Source organism: Anolis carolinensis, chromosome 1, assembly GCF_035594765.1.
Source record: "Anolis carolinensis isolate JA03-04 chromosome 1, rAnoCar3.1.pri, whole genome shotgun sequence".
NCBI lineage: Eukaryota > Metazoa > Chordata > Lepidosauria > Squamata > Dactyloidae > Anolis > Anolis carolinensis.
In genome coordinates, this window is record NC_085841.1 from 20,304,875 (window position 1) to 20,325,787 (window position 20,913).

Sequence of the window (20,913 nt, forward strand, 5' to 3'; positions counted from 1 at the left end):
ATCTCTTTTCCTGTCCACCAACATTCCGTTTTCCGTTCTTGAGTTGGGAGTAGAGTAAGTGCTTTGGGAGACAGTGATCAGGCATTTGAACAATGTGGCCAGTCCAGTGGAGTTGATGGCGTAGAAGCACCGCTTCAATGCTGGTGGTCTTTGCTTCTTCCAGCACACTGACATTTGTCCAGCTGTCTTCCCAAGAGATTTGCAGGATTTTAATGTGTTGCGTTAATAAGACATCATTTAGTAGTAATCATCCAAAGAATGTCAGCTTGATAGTGAAAAAAATGATCTACTTTATATAAATACTGTAATGTGAATAGAATGGGTGTCCAACAAAATCCTGATTGAGGTTGAAATTTGAAATCCCCCTGTTAGTGGGAAATAAATTCCTAAAACGTTCTTTAAACTTTGCAGGAACTTTTGTTTTGTTCTCATAAATTGCTTTTCACTTGAGAAAACTGCACAAAATAATAATTTAAAAACCAGAACTGGATTATCCATATGGTTCTAATACAGCTGCATGTATTTCCAAGCTCTCTTTGTGGACATGGATAGAGGAACTGTCAGACTAACAATTGCGGTTCAAATTTATTACTACATCACTGAATCAAAGAGGCTTATCTGGCATACATAGAAGCAAAGAGTCATGGAATTGGAAGAGATTCTAAGGGCCATCCAGTCCAACCCCATTCTGCCATGCAGGAACACACAATCAAATCAGTCCTGACAGATGGCCATCTAGCCTCTGCTTAAAAACCTCCAGAGAAGGAGACTCCACCACACTCCCAGGCAGCATATTCTACCATTGAACAGCTGTTGCCATCACGAAGTTCTTCTTCATATTTTACTGGAATCTCTTGTTCTGTAGAATCTCTACGGTTTCCTGTGGAATTTCTATAGTTAATAAACTATAAAGGCAGTCTATCCCTTAACAGAGCTCAGTACTCAGAGAGGCATGTATAGAAAAAGGCTCTTTCTCTGTCTATTCATGTGACTGCTGTTTTTCATTTTTTTTCTGCAGGGCAGTTGATGGTATAACTTAAAATAAACTATAATATATACTTTATAGAAAGTTGCAAATTATATACCATATATATGTGTGTGTATGTGTGTGTGTATTTCTATACAAGAAGTTCAGGGTTTTTCAAACAACCATCAGGGGAACAATGTTGTAATGCAATCTTTTCCTCTTCTTTGCATAATAGAAGGAATTAATAGAATCATATATTTGGAGGAGATCCTAAGGACCATCCAACACAATTCCCTGCCAGGCAGGAATGCACAAGCAAAACACTCCCAACAGATGGCCATCTAGCCTCAGCTTAAAAACTACCAGAGAAGGAGACTCCACCATACTCTGAGGCAGAATATTCCACTGCTGAACAGCTTTTACCATCAGAAAAAAACCCTAATTGAATGCCATAAGCACAGTGTTGTACAGGACTATGTAAATAACAGCAGCAGACAATGCCGCTAGCGAAACTGCCAGTGCTTCTCAGGCAATCTGATATGGGGGCTCCCTTTTTTCCTATCCAATATCCTAGAGACTGACATTTCTATCCCATATCTTGCTGGCTTGCTTTCCTGGAAATGTGAAAGACTGGCACCAATCCAGAGGCCACCACTTTGGGCAGCACCGATCTAGGCAATAATGGATAGCTTTGTCGTCTAAATAGTCCTTATGTAGGAGTCATTTAGTTCTGCCCTCTGAACCTATCAAATGGTACTTTGTTGCCACAAAGCAGAAGACTTTTCCTGTGGCTTTACCAGAGCAAGCTTGTTGGGAGGCATTGACCTTAATCGTGTTGTTGTGTAGCTAGAGCTCTTTAAAATGTAGGTTATACTTATTCTGTGTGCTGCATTTGAGGCAAGTGTAGCAGGTGGGTTGAACTTCAGCTAGGACTACAACACTTCCTTTGACCCAATGGCTGCATTATCTTGTTGAGACAGACCTACATATTGCTCTTAGCCATCCCACTACTTTCTGCTGACACCAAGTGAGCATCATCCCTGCTTATTCTTCTTCAGTCGCTCTGTGAATAAGAGAACCTGACATCAAGACATTCCTGGTAACTTCTGTTCTTGGTGAGCCTGATGGATGGGTTACACCTGGCTTGAAAACCAGGGATCTAGGGGTCTTAGTAGAGCACAAGCTGAACATGAGTCAACAGTGTGATACAGCAGCTAAGAAGCCAACACAATTTTAGGCTGCATCAGTAGAAACATATTGTCTAGATTAGACATGGGCAAGCTTGGGCCCTCCGGGTGTTTTGGACTTCCATAATTCCAAACTTTGGAGAGCTGAAGTTTGCCCATGCCTGGTCTAGATCGAGGAAAGTCATAATCCCACTTTATTCTACTTTGGCCAGACCTCACTGTGACCTGTTCTGCACACCACAATTCCAGAAGGATATTGTCATGCTGGAATGTGTTCAGAGGAGGTGACCAAAATAATTAAGGTTTGGAGACCAAGCCCTGTGAGGAGCATCTTAGAGAGCTGGGTGTGCTCAACTTAGAAAAAAAGAAGGCTGAAAGGGGCTATGATAGTCATATTTAAATCTTTGAAAGGATATCACGTTGAGGAGGGGGTAAGCTTGTTTTCGGCTGCTCTGGAAACTAGGGCACAATGGAGCCATAGATTCAAATTGCAGGGAAAGAGATTCCACCTAAATATTAGGGAGAATCTTCTGATGGTAGGAGCTATTCAATAGTGGAATATGTTGCCTGGGAGTCTGGTGAAGTCTCCTTTTCTGGAGGTTTTTAAGCAGATGCTGGATGTCCATCTGTCAGGAGTGCTTTGATTGTGTGTTGCGAACAGTAGGGAGTTGAACTGAATAGCCCTTGTGGCCTCTTCCAATTCTCTGATTCTGGAACACAAATGAACCATAGGCTGGAGATTTCGTACTACCAAGGTAAGGTAAAGGTTTCCCCTGACGTTAAGTCGTCATGTCTGACTCTGGGGGTTGGTGCTCATCTCCATTTCTAAGCCGAAGAGCCGGCGTTGTCCGTAGACACCTCCAAGGTCATGTGGCCGGCATGACTGCATGGAGCACAGTTACCTTCCTGCCGGAGGGGTACCTATTGATCTACTCACATTGGCATGTTTTCGAACTGCTAGGTTGGCAGAAGCTGGAGCTAACAGTGGGTGCTCACTTCGCTCCCGAGATTTGAACCTGGAACTTTCTGACTGCAAGTTCAGCAGCTCAGTGCTTTAACACACTTTGGTTAGAGCTAGAGGAAGTTGCATGTCACCAACATCTGTTACCTACTCACAATCTGAATTGTCAAAAATGTTAATGGCATGCTAGTGGATTGCATTGATTCCTCTCTTTTTGGAAGCACAAAACAAGGTCATATTAGATTTCCCCACACGGCTTTCCTATTTTGGATCCTATGGCTTGAGCTGAGCAGCCTTCACCAGCTTATCTTTAGTCCCGGGAACAAACTCTCTCCTTCTAAGTCCACTATTGGGTTTCTCTAAAAAGTTAACCATTATATTTTAATAGCTAAACCTTCAAGGAAAAGAATTGCTGACACTATTGTACTGCATCGTGCCCTGAAGTGTACGGACTTGTATTCTGCCACATGTTTTGCTGGATGTGCTTTCTGAGCCTAAGAAGCATTTGCTTGTTGGTTCTGCAGGATGCAATCTAAATCACATAATGAGCAACTCTGGGTGTTGCTCTTGTTTTCTGACATATGCTAGCTGGAAAAGATGGGTTCTAGGCAGGCTGGGGATTGATGATGATGGGATTTCTAGCCCAACATCCTTGGAAAGCACCATAAAGGAAATTTAATCTAGGAGTATATCACATCAGGCAGGGAAATCACTTTTACAGCAGGACAGCAGCATCTTTGACTTGGACGTATCACATGATGTCACTCACCCCTTTCCACCGCTTTCTTGCTGCGATACTGTTCAAGGGTATTTCTTTTACAATAGGAAACCATTAATGGATTTTTTGTGTTTGTAAAAGAAATCCAGGTTAGCAATCATATGGTGAGTCCAAGATAGACACTATTGTCTTTCTGTTATTGTGATTTGTGTGCCTCATGTGATACATTCCTTAGTCAGCCTTGCAACACAATCCTATGTTGCTTAATAATAAATTCTATTTTCTTTAATGAAGTGTTTTTTCTGGACCTGTATGGTATGTGCACGGGATTGCTAAAGCATTCAAACTACTAGCTTTATCTTTTTCAAGTCTAAAAACCCTGTGATCCTGTTATATAGGACCAATATTATGCATATGCACTTATTCTTATATTAAGAACCACAGGGGCCAACAGTAAAAGCTGTTAAGTTAGTAAGCCATAAGAAACATAAATTTTTCAATGATAGCTCATGAGTTCCCTTTCAATTGATTTAGCTCATGTTAAAAGGAAAGCCTTTAAACCTTTCCTTTTCAGTGTGCACTCAACTGAGGATGTAATTGGTGTTGTCCTTCAGAACATCTTGGCTTACTCCCTATATGTGGTAATATATGTGGTAATAGTGGTCTCATTTTCCCACATCCCTTTCTGAAGGCATAGTCCTTTTTTGCTAACTGTCGAACGGTGACTACAACAAGGCTGGATCTCAGTGGTTCTATAAAAGTGAACCTGTGGTCCGCTACCCAGCAGTGGGCCTCAAGAACGAAGATCCGATCCACAAACCTCCTTCCTCTTTCTTTAATTTTATTAATTTTATTTCCACTCCTTTGCACAGAGCTGACCATTGCATTGGATAGAACACGTCAGCTCTAGATTATTAAATATGGTTTTCTGTGGGTGAGCAGATGGCGACTGCTGGGTGGCGTATTTTCTGTATCAGAAACTAGAGCTGATGTGGTCTATCTAATGCAATTTTCTGGATCAGCATCCCAACTAACCAAACCAAATCTAAAGTTGATCAAAACCTGATTCGTATATCTTTTGGTACTAATGTTGGAGCGTGGTCCCTGGTCAAGTGGGCCCTGGTCAAAAAAAGGTTGGGAACCACTGTTGTATATTGTATCCTGTCCAGGAATTGTTCAGCCCTCCAAAAACAGGACACAGAAAGTACTCTTTCTAGAAATTTGCTTCATAGAATCACCTTCATAGAACCTAGAAAATTCCTAGATAAGACTTTTGTCATATTGTAAAAACATGTCCACTCTTCCTCTTTTGAGCTTCTTGAGACATGTCTCCAGTTTCTTCTGGGAGTTTAGGTCCAATATTTGATGTGCTCCCATGAATAAAATAAATTATGTGTTGTTAAGGTGGAAGAGGGGCAAATAATCAGTATAGAACACACACTGGGGAGGGAAAAATAGTATCTGTCTCTTTAAGTTCAATGTTTATAGGGAACCTCCAGTCTGGGCCAGATACAGTTTGTATGGGTTCCCTGGTGTAACCTACAAACTCCTTCTGCTCTCATCTCAAATCAGTGATTGCAGATAAGAGTATAAGGAAGCTGTTGCGTAGAAGCTCTTTCCTTTGGAGTATGGAGCTGCCAAAAAGATATTGATTAAAATGAATTGTACCGTGGATATGACTTTGGAGTAGAGAATATGTCCAAGAACTGTATCTGACCCCACTGCATGCCCTTGGTTCCATATACTATCAGAAATGTAATCTCAGAAACGATTCCAGTTCGAACCCAGACCCTTGGCCAAAGCACCTCCTAGTCCTGTTGTGTGACAATCAAGGTATATCTACACTAAAGACTGTTGTCCTCTTTGTCAACAGGGCCTACTACAGGCAGCAGCATATGTCTATGATGCCCAGTACAACAGGAACATCCCATTTGAGACCTCGCCAAAGGCAGTCAGGTAAACTGGATGGATACAGGTCATGTGTGAAAAGTGTTGTGGTCTTATATACAAGAGAAGCACTCTCATTTCATAAGCCTAACAGACGTATTTCACCCAAAATCTTGTGACCAGAGGTTCATTTTGTTGAAGATTGCATTGGCAAGAGTTGGATTGAGTAAAAGAAGGTTTGGTGATGGTCTGGGTGCTTTGTGTTTAGGTGTATTGAGATGTTAACCTAAATATGGGTAATTATTGCTGGTAGAGTTTCAAAGCAGGTCTATGAAAATTAGTGGTTATAGTTCTTAAACTAACTTATTTATTTCATGTGTTGTTAATTGCTGGCAAGTCAGCTTCAACTTATAAGCCAAAGTAACAACTTCTATTGCTACTGCCACCATGGGACCAAGTTGCTTTCTGCCCAGTCAGTTCTACCATTTTCCTCCTCCCAGGCTTTACTATCTCTACAACCACTGGTCTATGCAAGCAGCCACCTACTTCTTTATTTTTGTGGACCTTGCTCTTGCACTGTTTGAGGAACCTGCTGTGTATTTACTTCCCTTCTTGGTAAGTATGCAGGCAAGATCTAATTAGGAAAGATTTGGTTTGGAAGTTATTTAAAAAGACTTGCTTTTCCTTTTTAATTTTTCATTTATTTGATTTTTTTATATTTCACCTTTTCAAGATAACTTATGACTAATCAAAGCTAAACAAAACTGAAGGAACACTTGAGTTCCTCATGCATGTGAACATGCATGTCTACATTATATACATATGCTTCATAGGACGTGGGCCATACTTTTAAGCAAAGTGGCTGGTATTTTAGTAGTGATAGGTGGAGGTGTGGTTATACCAATATGCAATTATCTGCACAGATGCACCTTCAAAAATAAAAGTGATCACATAACTGCAAAACAAAGTGGTCTTTCAAGGTAGGAAGGGTAAGGGTGCCACCCCTTCACCCAAAATCTCAACCCTCCTCTCAACACTTGTATTGCAGGCACAGAAAAAATAACATGAGTTTCTTGGAGAAGTGCAGGGTAAGAGGTTGATAACTGAATTTGAGTGTATTCTCAAAAACATCATGCATGGCAAGACTGGATGCAAAATGGTTAGTTTATTGGAACCATATAAACAGCATACTACATATTGGCACCTGCCAAATAGCACCAAAAACATATCTCAAATGTATAGAAATTCCACAGTAGAAAGGACAGCTGATTTATCGGATGACGAGAGGACGATGTGGACTTTCTATACGTACTGTTTATATTTTTGTGACCACTGGCAGAGACTAGCATCAACTGCCAAAGTGGAGAGACCAAGAGGGATTGAAAGCATGTGGGTGTGTTATTTTGTAATATTATTCATCCTCTTTTCCCATTTCATCAGGCTACCTCATTGGTTGAAGTTTTATGCCTCTTGGTCTTCTTTGGGAGGCTGGTCCATTTTGCACAAGTTACTCCTCGCAGTGTATTCTGGAAGGACACAAAGAATATCTGCATCATGATATCTATATTGGTCAGTATGAACAAGTACTGTTTGGTTCAAGTAAGGAGTGTGATCCAGTCTTGGCCATACTGTGAATCCATTGAAGTCAAGGCAACTTATATTAGTTAGGAGTTATGTCAAATTCATTTGTTTCCAAGTACTCAAATTATGGTTAAGTCTAGTTTTAGTCCGCAGTTGAATGAATTACTCTATTATGTATGTTTTCTGGGTCAGAATTATATCTTGTTTTTCATCCAGTGAGCTGAAGGAAGCTTGTACAGCCAGCCTTCCATATTTGCTTGGGATTTGATGCACAGGACCCCCCATAAAAGTAAAACAAACAAACAAACAAAAAACATGAATAAAGGGGAGGAAATTATCCAAGGGAACACATTTCTAGGACTTTCTAGGTCTTCCAGCATGATTGTGTGGTCAACATCTGCTCGAATTATATATAGAATTATTCCATGCCATGCTAAGGTTTGTTGCAGTTTGTTGTTCTCCTTCATTTGAAGAGAATGTGCTACAGTCAAGCATTCAATCTAGGATGTATCCAAATTCAAAATTCAGTCCATCTGTCTTTTTGGATGCCATTAAAATGTTCGTTGTACAGCAGGGTTGGGGAGTGTTTAAATTCCCAATTTTTTTGGGAGTGAAGCTACCACTGTATTTCAAAATAAGGCTATGCTAACTAGGGCTGATGGTCACACTCATACAGGTTCTTCTAGGTAAAGGTAAAGGTTTCCCCTGACATTAAGTCCAGTCGTGTCCGACTCTGGGGGTTGGTGTTCATCTCCATTTCTAAGCCCAAGAGCCAGTGTTGTCCATAGACACCTCCAAGGTTATGTGGCCGGTATGACTACATGGAACGCCGTTCTTCTAGCAGTCATTATTTTCAGAACAGTAATTCCTTTTTTTTCTTTCTTCCTCTTTTATTTATTTCAGGAATAAATAATTACCCTAGTCATCAAAATTCATTAATGTTAGTCGATGAGGGACAGGAGTGGCTGGATAAGAGGCTGTGCCCATATTCTCAAGGTCCCTTATATTATTGCGAAGTTAATGAAGACAGGGTGGTCAAGGCAACAGATCCTTCATCCAGGGTCCACTTGTAAGGAACCACCGGTGGTTCAGCCCACAGGTTTTTCAGAGCCAGATAAGTCAGATACACCCAGCATGGAACAGAGGGGAGAGCAAGAGTGATACATGATTGTGCAGCACTACTTCCTAGCAGATAGGAATGTGTCGACCTGTTCTGCAGATTGGCTAGAAAACAGAATTCAACAAACCACAGGCATGTCCAGATAATGGAGAAGGTAACATCTAGTACAAGGATAGCAAACTTGAACTTATGATTTGAAATGTAAGTGTCATGAGGCTTTGACATCTAGAACAGTATTTCCTACTGTGCTGTACGTACCTCTGAGTTCTTCTCAGAGGTATTTATGTGCCATGTGATTGACCATCTCCCTTTATCTCACAATAGAGCCTGCCCTTACTTGTTCAAAATTTATCTGTCCAGTTAAGCTTGCTGATATCTTAGGTGAAACTCAAAATCTGTGAGCATTGTTTTTTCCACCTCAGAAAAGTGGACCTGATCTGTAGATAATCTGTTGTTGAAGGCTTTCATGGTCCGGATCACAGGGTTGTTGTATGTCTTTCGGACTGTGTGGCCATGTTCCAGAAGTATTCTCTCCTGACGTTTCGCCCACATCTATGGCAGCCATAGATGTGGGCAAAACGTCAGGAGAGAATACTTCTGGAACATGGCTACACAGCCTGAAAGACATACAACAAGCCTGTAAATAATCTGTGCAAACATTTCAGTACCTTGATTTCTAGTCGTGATTTCCCTCTCTTCCCTGCCTGTCTATCCCCAGGTGACTCTGATCGACCTAATTGTCTACGGGGCTCTTCGGATCTCAGCCATTCGTGGCATCCGGTGGTCAAGACCTTTGCGGCCCATTTTCTTAATAAATTTTGCAGAAAGTCGTCAGGTAAGAGATTCGTGTGGGTTTTCTGAGGACAAATAGTCTAATTCCAAAACAGCAGCTGGTTAGCTGACAACTAACTGACAATTCTTATTTCAATTTTGTATTGTCTTGTCTGCTCCAGAAATCTATCTGTCGCCTTTCCCTCTTGAAACAAACCTTCTGCTTTTTCTCTTCTCTATGCAAACAGGCAGGCTTTGTCCTGGCCTGGCCTTGGGGAAGCTGAACCGTGAGGTAAGGTCAAGTCATTGAGTTGTTGAAAATATGGGGGCATATAATGGGTTGGGAGGAAGCTGGCATTTCTGTCTGTGGCGAAACCAGCAGCTAATCTGAGAAGCTTCATGCACCAATTTGAAGTGAAAGCTAGTAGAAGCAGAAATCCTAGTTCTCTGCATTTCTTCTGCTTTAGGACTTAGATTGAGAACTTGCAACCTCTCCTAGAAAGGGCAACAAGTAAAGGTAATGTTGGACTCAGCTGAAGTGCAGGAGACACTAAATACAAAGTGTATATCTGATGCTACCGTACTTCTGCCTTATGTTATATCTAGCATTAATCCAAGCATGGAGATCAGTTCTAGGGTGTCTGAAAAGCAGTACTTAAACATTCTACTTTTCTAATTTAGTGCAAAACTGAAACCATTTTTTGGAATTCTGCCCATGTATTCATTCATTTGATGCACAAGCAAAGCTTTGTATTGGACATTCTGGCTACTGCTGGTGAGAGCTGAAGGATCCATGAACAGTCTTTAACGCTACATAATTATAGTACTCTAATTCCACTTGAACTGCCATGGTCCCATCTTGTGGAATCCTGGGATTTGCAGTTCAGAAGAGCATTTATAGAATTCTTTGCCTCACCAAAATACAAATCACAGAATTCCATAGCTTGTTGTCATGGCATTTCAAGTGAAATGGTTGCATTATAATTGTGTTATGCAAAAGAGTCTTGGGCCCTTATTCCTTTGGAAGACTAGGTTTTTTCCTTGGGCGGGGGGGGGGGGGGAGTTGTCAAAAAAGGATGGACATTTGCATGCCATAAAATTGAGTTTGGATTCAGCCGAGCTAGGCTTGAATTGTCATGACTTTTGCGTTTACTGTTTTTAGGCTTTAACTTTTTTAAAAAGCATTCCTGTGGGTGTTGTCTTCCATCCTGTTCATTTCAGAAACCCCTGTCCTTCCCAGTACAGGCTGTCCCCAAGTTATGAACAAGATAGGTTCTGTAGTTTTGTTAGTAAGGTGAATTTGTTTGTAAGTCGGAATAGGTACATATTACAGTGTAACTCCAGCCCAATATATATACAGTAGAGTCTCACTTATCCAACACTCGCTTATCCAACGTTCTGGATTATCCAACACATTTTTGTAGTCAATGTTTTCAATACATCGTGATATTTTGGTGCTAAATTTGTAAATACAGTAATTATTACATAGCATTACTGTGTATTGAACTACTTTTTCTGTCAAATTTGTTGTATAACATGATGTTTTGGTGCTTAATTTGTAAAATCATAACCTAATTTAATGTTTAATAGGCTTTTCCTTAAGCTTTCCTTATTATCCAACATATTCGCTTATCCAACGTTCTGCCGGCCCGTTTACGTTGGATAAGCGAGACTCTACTGTATATTGTAAGAAAGCGAGAGAGTGAGTGCACGTTTTGGGTAACATAGGGAAGGGTTAACACCCCTGTGGTGTTTGTTTTGCTGTCTGTGCTCCTGTTCAGAAGATTTCACCCCACTTTCTGTCCTTGTGATAATTGGATTTTGAAAAAAATGGCTTGTTGTGGATACAAGGATTGGTGATAAAGCTTCAGTTGGGACACTTTTTCTCCAAGATAACTCTTTCAAGGAGTGGATTTCCCTTCTGAGGAGTAGATTCCCCTTCTGAGGAGCATCTAGTTTAAAGGGCTTCTACAACAGGTAGTAAACTGATATTTGGTACTTGCATAGTTCTGCACATCCCATTCAGGACAAATGCCAGAAAATACATAATTTCTTAGTTTATCTGTCATGATGCACGACAGAAGGGCTGAGATCCTACATTATTTCTAGGTAAAGGTAAAGGTTTTCCCCTGACATTAAGTCTGTTCATGTCTGACTCTGAGGTTGGTGCTCATCTCCATTTCTAAGTCAAAGAGCCAGCGTTGTCCATAGATGCCACCTAGATCATGTAGCTAGCATGACTGCATGGCAGCATGACAGCATGACCTTCCCGCAGAAGTAGTACAGTAGAGTCTCACTTACTCTAGAGGGGCCGGGCTGTAGCGCAGGCTGGTAAACAGCTACTGCAATAAATCACTCTGACCATGAGGTCATGAGTTCGAGGCCAGTCCATGGCGGGGTGAGCACCCGTCAATTAAAAATAAAATATAGCCCCTGCTCGTTGCTGACCTAGCAACCCGAAAGATAGTTGCATCTATCAAGTAGGAAATAAGGTACCACTTATAAAAGTGGGGATGCAAGTTTAACTAATTTACAATGTTGGAATGAGGAAGTGCCATCAGAGTGGATGATGAAGCAGCTGCTCCCCCCTGTGGCCAGAATCGAACATCCCCTCAGGAGAAGGTTAAATTGCCTCTGCGTCTGTCTGTCTGTTGTCTCTGTCTCGGTTCAATGTGTTTATGGGCATTGAATGTTTGCCCTATATGTACATAATGTGATCCGCCCTGAGTCCCCTTCGGGGTGAGAAGGGTGGAATATAAATACTGTAAATAAATAAATAAATTTCTCTCACTTCGTGTTGTCTTACCTCCATTCTTAATTATGAGTTATTTGTAAGTTGGGTGTTTGTAACTCAGAGACTGCCTGAGGGAAAAATTGCTCTTGGGATTGAGAAGAAATTGCCTGGTTTTTGTTGCCTGTTTGGTCCTTCGCAATATATAAACTTACAAACGATGCTGCTTGAGGGCAGAGGAGGGGGAAGGAGGATATCATACACATTCATGGCTTCTGCTCTTGAGTAAATGTGTGCTGCTTCTTGGCAGATCCGCCGAGCTTTCCGTAGCATCCGAAACACTCTTCCAGAGATCACCTACGTGTTTTTACTGTTCATGTTCAGTGTCCTGATGTTTTCTCTTATGGCTCTGAAGCTGTTTGGAGACAGGTAAGGGGGCTGTGGACAGCCTCATGAAATTAAGGATGGACAGGAGAAGATCCTACTGTACTAACTGCTTTTTATAGTTCTGTGAGCTTTTGTTCGATGTAAATTCATTTTTTCGATGTAGTATGAGTTAGATTTTCTTTTTGCATGACCTTTCAGCTTCTTCGGATGCAATACTAACTGGTTTTTATTTTTGCATGAGCTTTCATGAATGTTAACCTACTTCTTTGGATACAGTTAGTACTGCATCCAAAGAAGTGGGTTTATATCCATGAAAGCTCATGCAAAAATAAAACGTCAGTTAGGCACCATCTACACTATCATATAATCCAGTTTCTGAATTCAGATAATTTGCTTTGAGCCAGATTATATGGCAGTATAGACTCATATAATCCAGTTCAAAGCAGATAATCTGGAATCAGATACTGGATTATATGGCAGTATAGTTCCAGCCTTAGTTTTAAAGGTCCTGCTGCAGTGCTTTTTGTTTTCTCTCCTTTCCCCTTCCTGCTTTTTTATGCTACTTCTTTTAAACGACCACAATAAATTATAATAATAAGTTTCTACACCACAAAAAGATAGGTATTTCCACATGCTTCAGGAAACTTTTTATTCCAAACTAACAATATGCATGTGTAGAATGAAAATATTTTGAACCTTTTAGAGACCACGAGAAAGCTTGTTCCAAAATGCAAGGATGTCTGCTTCACCTTTTATTCTTTCATCATAAAGCATTTTTGTAGCAATCCAAATGGGCACAATTCTCTGAGTCTTCTGTAGAAGTACTCAGACTGATTCCTGAACACAAAAGGTTAAGCTTTGCCCAATTGAGTTGGAGGAGGGGTTGGGGAATCTCTTGCAGCCATTTCCTGTATTTGTCTCTCTTTCCCCTCACTGACAGCGTTAGCATGTTTTAGTTATAGTAAGCCTTTGTTGTCATCCAAAAAAGTTACTCTCCTAGCCATGTGTCCAAGACGCTTCATTCTCTGAGGCTTCAATGATTGAAAAATACCTGTATTGAAAGCTTCAAAAAAAAGTAAACCCAAGGTGGAAAAGATTGGTGTTGTAGTCACTATAGATTGAATATAATTTTAAGATGCACAGTAATATAATAATAACCACAAACTTTGATAGCTGAGAGCCAGTGTGGTGTAGTGGTTTCAGTACTGGATGTGTCTAGAGACCCTTCTCAGCCATAGAAAACCATTGGATGACCTTAGGAAAAGCACACTTTCTCAGCCTCAGGGGAAGACAATAGCAAACCCATATCCGAATAAATCTTGCCAAAAAAATCTGTGATAGATTTACTTTAAATTGCATACTTCAGAAACAACTTGATGAAACACATCAACTGTCTTGGATAGCTCCTTTAAAGTTCAGGTATGGCCCCCTCTTCTGAAGGTTACTTGTTGTTAGGTTACTTGTTGTTATTTCTTATTACCTTTAAAATCATCTTTGAGAAATTGGTATAAAGCTTGAAAAATTTCGTTCAAGATAGCTTGAAGATGGTACCTGTTATTATCTTTTGCTGAAATAAGAGATTTTGTAACTTTGTTTTCATTCCTCGTGTTACTTTTGAAATATAATGTTGTCTTTATTTCCCAAACGAAAGTGACTCAGTAGAATAAATAGCTGCATTGCTTGTAATTGTTACTTACACTGTCTTAGTTGGCAAAACATAGGCATGCCGCAACCCCTTCATACATCGTGGTGATCTCCCAACCATAAAATTATTTTCGTTGCTACTTCGTAACTGTCATTTTGCTACTGTTATGAATCGTAATGTAAATATCTGATATGCAGGATGTGTTTTCATTCACTGGACATAATTTGGCACAATTACCCGATACGCCCAAATTTGAATACTGGTGGGGTGGGGGTGGGGGGGTTGATTGAGTTTGTCATTCGGGAGTTGTAGTTGCTGGGATTTATAGTTCATCTACATTTAAAGAGCATTCTAAACTCCACCAACAATGGAATTGAACCAATCTTGGCACACAGAACTCCCATGACCAACAAAAAATACTGGAGAGTTTGGTGGGCATTGACCTTGAGTTTTGGACTTGTAGTTCACCTACATCCAGACAGCACTGTGGATTCCAAATAATGATTTATCTGGACCAAACTTGGCATGAGTACTCAATATGCCCAAATGTGAACACTGGTGGAGTTTGGGGGGAATAGACCTTGATATTTGGGAGTTGTAGTTGCTTGGATTTATAGTTCCCCTACAATCAAAGAGCCTCTTGAACCCCACTAACAATAGAATTGGGCCAAACTTCCTACACAAAACCCCCATGACCAACAGAAAATCCTGGAGGAATTTGGGTTCCTAAGACCATCAGAAATATGTGTATTTTGATGGTCTTTGGCAACCCTTCTGAAACCCTCCTCATGACCCCCCTTCCCGGGGGTCCCAACCCCCAGGTTGAGAAATGCTGGGCTAGGATCTAATGCTAATGATTTTGGATGGTCTGCAATACATTACTGGGGGAGGAATCAAAATCATGGATTAGGAGCCACACTTTTTTTGGATAAAAATCATCTTGTGTTTTGGTTTTCCTCATGCATTTATCCTTTTATTATTTTTTAGGAATTTGAAGACTGTGGAAGGCTCTCCGTATTTTACAAATTACCTTGAAATTGTATTTAATATGTATGTGCTGGTAACTACAGCAAATAGCCCCGATGTCATGTAAGTATTTGCCTTCTCTCCAGATTTGACATTAATTTGGAAATGAGATAGCAATACATTTAGAGCAGTGGTTCTCAACCTGTGGGTCCCCAGATGTTTTGGCCTACAACTCCCAGAAATCCTAATAGCTGGTAAACTGGCTGGGATTTTTGGGAGTTGTAGGCCAAAACACCTGGGGACCCACACTGATTTAGAGGGAGCCAGCATGGTGTAGCTATTTGAGTGTTGGACCACAACTCCATTAAACAGGGATCGAATCCCTGATTGACTATAGAAACCCACTGATGGGCAATCATACCCTCTTAGCCTCAAAGGACAATGAACCTTGCTAAGAAATCCCCATGTAAGATCACCAGAGGTCAGAAGGGACTTGAAGAAACACAACAATGTTAATGGGACATTTGCCATATGCAAGAGAGAACCACCTTCCCTATACCCTGTTTTGGTGGCCGAATAAACAAAAGCATTTTTCAAAAATGTATACTCTTTACTTCAAGGGACTTCTTGTCCTTCTGGGGGCAAATTACAAAGGAGTAAAGATAAATTACAAAAGCTGTGGGAATGGGAGGAGAAAACCCTTCAAACTCAATAACCCCTCCCAAACAACAACCACTTATCATATTATGTATAATAAGAGTTCAGTTTTTCTTTGTCCTCGAGCAATATTGGAAATATTTTTGTGGGTTTTTTGGGAGTTACCAAATCACTGATCATTTTCCATTATGTATTTAATGACAGCTTCTTTTCTTTAGGATGCCAGCCTATGACTTCAGTTGGTGGTACTGCCTGTTCTTCATAGTTTATGTTATAATCAATACATACATCTTCATGTCAGTTTTCTTGGCTGTTGTGTACAACAATTACAGAAAACACTTGAAGGTAAGGTCAGTCTGGAGGTAGTGTGTAACTGTAGTTCGAATTTATTCATGGAGAACCAGAACCACTTTCTGTGCCATCTTTGTTTACCATGGGGTTACCATTTAGAATAACTATTCCCACATCCTGGACACCAAAAATGCAGGCTATAAGGGTTGCAATGCTGTATAGATCAGTATAGTATAGTGGTTTCCTATGTGGACCTGTGCTACCGTGTTTCCCCGAAAATAAGAAAGTGTCTTACATTAATTATTGCTCCCAAAGATGCTCTAGGTCTTATTTTCAGGGGATGTCTTATTTTTCCATGAAGAAGAATTCACATTTATTGTTGAACAAAAAAAATGAACATTTATTATATACTGTACAGTAGCTGTCATCACAAACCAGCATAACCAGACAAACTGTGAATCCTATCAAGAATTTCTTGTTACTACCAATATTTCCATGTACAACACTTTATGGTTTGTACATTTACCAGTCTTGCATGCTCTGGCATTCTGTTTGGCGGGCATGCTTCCAAACAAAAACTTTGCTAGGTCTTACTTTCGGGGGAGGCCTTATATTTAGCAATTCAGCAAAACTTCTACTAGGTCTTATTTTCTGGGAATGTCTTATTTTAGGGGAAACAGGGTAGGCTGAGCCATGTTATTGTGTCTCAATCAAGATAAAATCATCCTTGGCTTATCGTACAGACTAACACCCCTCTACCCCACACACATGGCCATTTGGTGCCTCCTGGAGATGCAAAATGATTACATAAAGGTTCTCATGCTGTAGTGATAGTTTTGTGTCTGGCTACAGGGACATAGTCAGAAACGTATCTGATCCTGTCTGGTCTCCATGATGCATTGGATAATCATGAGGGACCTTCAAGGGTTATAAATTAGGCTTACGTGCTGTGAAAAGAGGGGGGTATACCAATCTCTTCAGACCCCGAAAAAAGGACATAGATTGGTGTATGGGGAGATTTTGTATGCATATACCACAAACGAGATGCCGGCTAATATGTTTTCAGGTCTCAAAGGGGCATCATGAGACGCATTGCCACTGAGCTTTTTAGAAGTCCTCAGAAACTCCCTGTAATGTAATGTTAGGATTTCATCTTTTTCCTTTAAATGTTATGGCTTTTCTTTTCCAGAATGAGATCCGCAAACTTGCTTATATGAAACGACGCAAGATGATAGAAGCTTTCAACCTCTTGAAGGTCAAAGAAGGAGCAGAGTTTGTTGTCAAAGAAGACCAGTGGAAGCACCTTGTAAAACTAGTGGCGCCTGATATCAGCACATCTCACCGAGAGCTCCTGCTAAGGATATCTGATGAAGAACAGAAGGGCTGTGTGGGTGAGTGAATGCTAGGAAGTGCTTGAGGAATTTGTTCTCCACCAATTTCACTGCAGAGGAACCTGATCCACATTCGTGCGCAAAGATGGATGGACCTGAATATGATTAATACATGGTACTGTGTTCTGTGAGCTCATGCAATAAGCAGGTCAGCTATATATGGGCTTTCATGGTTTTTCCAAATGTACTGAGGTGGATAATTCAAGACATATGATCCTATGAGAAGTGGCTCAGAGACCTGGGTTTGCTTAGCTTGGAGAAGGGAAGGTTGAGAGGGGACATGCTAACCATGTTTAAATATTTGAAAGATGTCACATGGAGGAGGGAGCAAGCTTGTTTTCTTCTGCTCCAGAGAGTATGGTACAATGGAGAAATGGTTTCAAATAACAGGAAGAAACATTAGGAAGAACTTCCTGATGGTTGTGGAATATGCTGCCTTGGAGTGTGGTGAAGTCTCCTCTGGAGGTTTTCAAACAAAGACTGGATGTCCGTCTGTCAGGAATCCTTTGATTGTGTGTTCCTGCATGACAGGGAACTAGACTAGATGTCTTTTGTGGTCTCTATGATTCTGTTAATGGCTGATATCCTATGTGGTACAGTAGAGCACATGTAGAACAGAGGTATGGCTTCCATAATGCCCCACAGACCACTATTAACCACTGCTCCACTCTCTCCTACAATAATTCCAGTGCTTATGGAGAGGTGAAATTGTAGTAGAACTGCCTGCCTGTATCCCCATTGTCAAATGCAGTCTAAGGACATTTTACACTGTGTGCACTGACATCTTCTAGTGGCCACAGCAGATGATGTAATCACTTTGCATCTGGTGATGGGAACATAGCCAGACACTTCGATACCTTCCACTCTCCACCAGCTATGGAGTGGCTGTGAGGGGCTGTTGCAGTGAAATGGTGAACCTTGAATGCAAGGTTTGTTGTGGAGAAGGAAAGAAAATATAAATGTCCAGAAGGACACCAGCAACAAAAAGATATAAACAGTTGTAAGATGGACTTAGGCTTGAATATGTCACTAACCGGATCTCAGCCAATACTATACATCAGGCATGGGTAAACTTTGACTGTCTAGGTGTTTTGGACTTCAAATCCCACAATTCCTAACAGTTGGTAAGCTGGCTGGGATTTCTGGGAGGTGAAGCCCAAAACATCTGGAGAGCTCATGCCTGCTATACATAACATTCAGAATAATAAAATGGCAATACTTAGAGGAAATATGATTATATTTTGTGCAAAAATACATCCAAATATACTTCAAATTTTTAAAATTATTATTATTATTACAGTAGACTCTCAGTTAACCAACACCCATAGGGATTAGTATGTGCCGGATAAAGGTTGTTTCTGGTTGCCTGAGAGTTACTATTAAAAATAGGCCTAACAAATACTACACCCCATAATATACCATATCATTAATTCTATATTGACTTAATATTAATATTGAAATACAGTAATTAAGAACCAATAAAGAAAACAACTTAATGTAACACAGTTTTACTGTATTACAAAAACAGCTTTGTGAATACAGTATTATTTCTTTATGGGTTTTTTTCCCCAGTTGCTTGATAGTTCCAGCTGCTTGAGTTCTGATTAACGGAGAGTCTATTGTATTATTATTATTATTATTATTATTATTATTATTATTATTATTATTATTATTATTATTATGGTACCCTGCTTTTCAATATTCAGACCCAGCAGAACAGATTCATGAATTTTAGCATGCACATATGCACACGTATTGCACACAGCTATAGCACCTGTTTTAGTACAGCTTAATTCTTTTTTATTTAGGACTTACATCACAACTGGATTGAAAAGTAGGTAAATATTGGCCTGATCAGCATCTGAAATAGATTCTTTCTGCTGTTTTGTCCATTACAGACAAAAAGTCTTTTGTACGCCTGGCAGATCTCTTGAATATCCAAGTGATCACAATAAAGCTTCACAGCCATCCCTTGGACATCTGGTTTCCCCATGTGTACAACTCTACTCCCAGCCTGTGCATACGCAGCATGGTCCGGCACAAGTAAGCCTGTGCTTCTTTTCTTTTTGAGAGTCCCAAAAGCCAAGGCCAACATCATGATCCGTGCCAGCCTGGTCTAGAACTAAGTAGCTACTTAAGATTTTTTTATTATTATTAAACAACACGTCCTGGTAGATGGTTCCCAAATTAATTTCTCCTCCTTTCTCCTGCAGGGGTTTTGTGTGGATGTATGATGTAATCATATTGATTAATGCGGTCTTCATTGCACTGGATGAGAAGAATCCTTATATTTCCTATGCAGAATGGGTTTTCCTTTGTTTGTACATAGTTGAGATCCTCCTCAAGTTGTACACCTATGAACCTAGGAACTTTTTTGCAAGGAATCAGTTCTGGAACTGGTAAGCACATCCTTCACTATGGCCCACCTCCATTCAAGAGTAAATTCCTCCTCATATGTCTGGCTGACTTTCTTATCTACTGGCATCCAGTTAGTATAGGCGAAGCACTCTTGTGACAGCTATTTTTGATCTTATTGGTAGAGCAAGATGTAACTTTGGATTTAGGAGTAGTATTTATTTATTTCTCATTCATCTGGCTGGAGCTTTAAAATATTCCTTTTGCAGACTACAACTTCATGAGCCTCCCATGTGGGTGTTTAAATTCTAGAAATAGTAGTGAGCCAAATTAACATTTCCCAGTTTCACACTCTTTATGGCTACTCCCCTGAAATTGCTGGCATTCTTTCACAAAAGAGAAACAGGAGTGGGGCTTAATGTATCCCATACAGCCAGGAAATGTCATTCAAAACCTAAGCTATTTATAGCTCCACCAAAGACGCTGAAGATTAAACCCACCTAACTGCCTCGAGGCCTCCACATCTTGATCCCTGCTTCAAAAATCCATCATTTTCTGAACTGTATTAGGCAGCTATATTTCAAACAAGGTTATGCTATCCTTAAAGCTTTTCTCCGTTTTTCCTAGGTTTGATACTTCTATAATTATTGCTGCATTGATAGCAACAGTACTCAACACTGCACTTAGGTCAGGTAAGATAAGATGTGTGCGATTGAGAGAGAGATGTAAAAAAGAGGCAGTTTGCAAAAGCTTTTGGGGCCTTTGCATACTTACACACTTCTATAGTTTAGCCACAAGAAAGAGGATATGCCCTAAATCCAGTTCCTAATCCCATCTGAAGTGCGTAAACTCTTATTTATTCAACTGATCTACTACATATACCAAGTTCCTATTGAATCAACTGATCTATAGTAATTGGGACAAGCAGTTGGATTTAGCTCTTGGTTGCTTTGTTTCTGTTTTTACTTAACCATGGTTTAATGTTCTTCCTAACCCTTGAAATGTGGTTAATCTTAACTGTGGTTTATTGAAGTTGGCAGTATTGTAACTGGTGTGGAATATGATTAATTTTTTCCACAAACAAGTAACAATAGACTGATCCCTTTAAGGAAGAAACAAATGAATTCATTTTGGCTTATTTTCAAAGTCATTCCAGGTGCTGTAGACTATATTTGAAAAGAAGAAACTGTGAAATCCACCTCACTTGCATAAGAAAACCTAATGAAATCTATGGGGCTGCCATAAGTCAACAGCCAACTTGAAGGCACATACACACTCATTAATTCATTCATTCTATG

General features: G+C 40.2%; 1 protein-coding gene across 3 annotated transcripts in view; it reads left to right on the top strand.

Annotated features, from left to right (window-relative positions):
* The window catches only part of LOC100559498 (two pore calcium channel protein 1), a 37,262-nt gene that overhangs the window by 4,520 nt on the left and 11,829 nt on the right, over positions 1–20,913 (top strand). The window contains exons 2-12 of one of the 3 annotated variants that reach the window (XM_062970669.1): positions 5,707–5,789; positions 6,221–6,335; positions 7,161–7,289; positions 9,140–9,256; positions 12,234–12,352; positions 14,943–15,044; positions 15,797–15,923; positions 17,059–17,260; positions 19,159–19,303; positions 19,474–19,659; positions 20,243–20,307. In XM_062970669.1, the coding sequence (XP_062826739.1) occupies positions 5,707–5,789; positions 6,221–6,335; positions 7,161–7,289; positions 9,140–9,256; positions 12,234–12,352; positions 14,943–15,044; positions 15,797–15,923; positions 17,059–17,260; positions 19,159–19,303; positions 19,474–19,659; positions 20,243–20,307 (1,390 nt within the window). Of the gene's footprint in view, positions 1–5,706; positions 5,790–6,220; positions 6,336–7,160; positions 7,290–9,139; positions 9,257–9,374; positions 9,485–12,233; positions 12,353–14,942; positions 15,045–15,796; positions 15,924–17,058; positions 17,261–19,158; positions 19,304–19,473; positions 19,660–20,242; positions 20,308–20,913 lie in introns of those variants that run through there. The other 2 variants (XM_062970673.1, XM_062970674.1) reach the window with 2 other exon arrangements.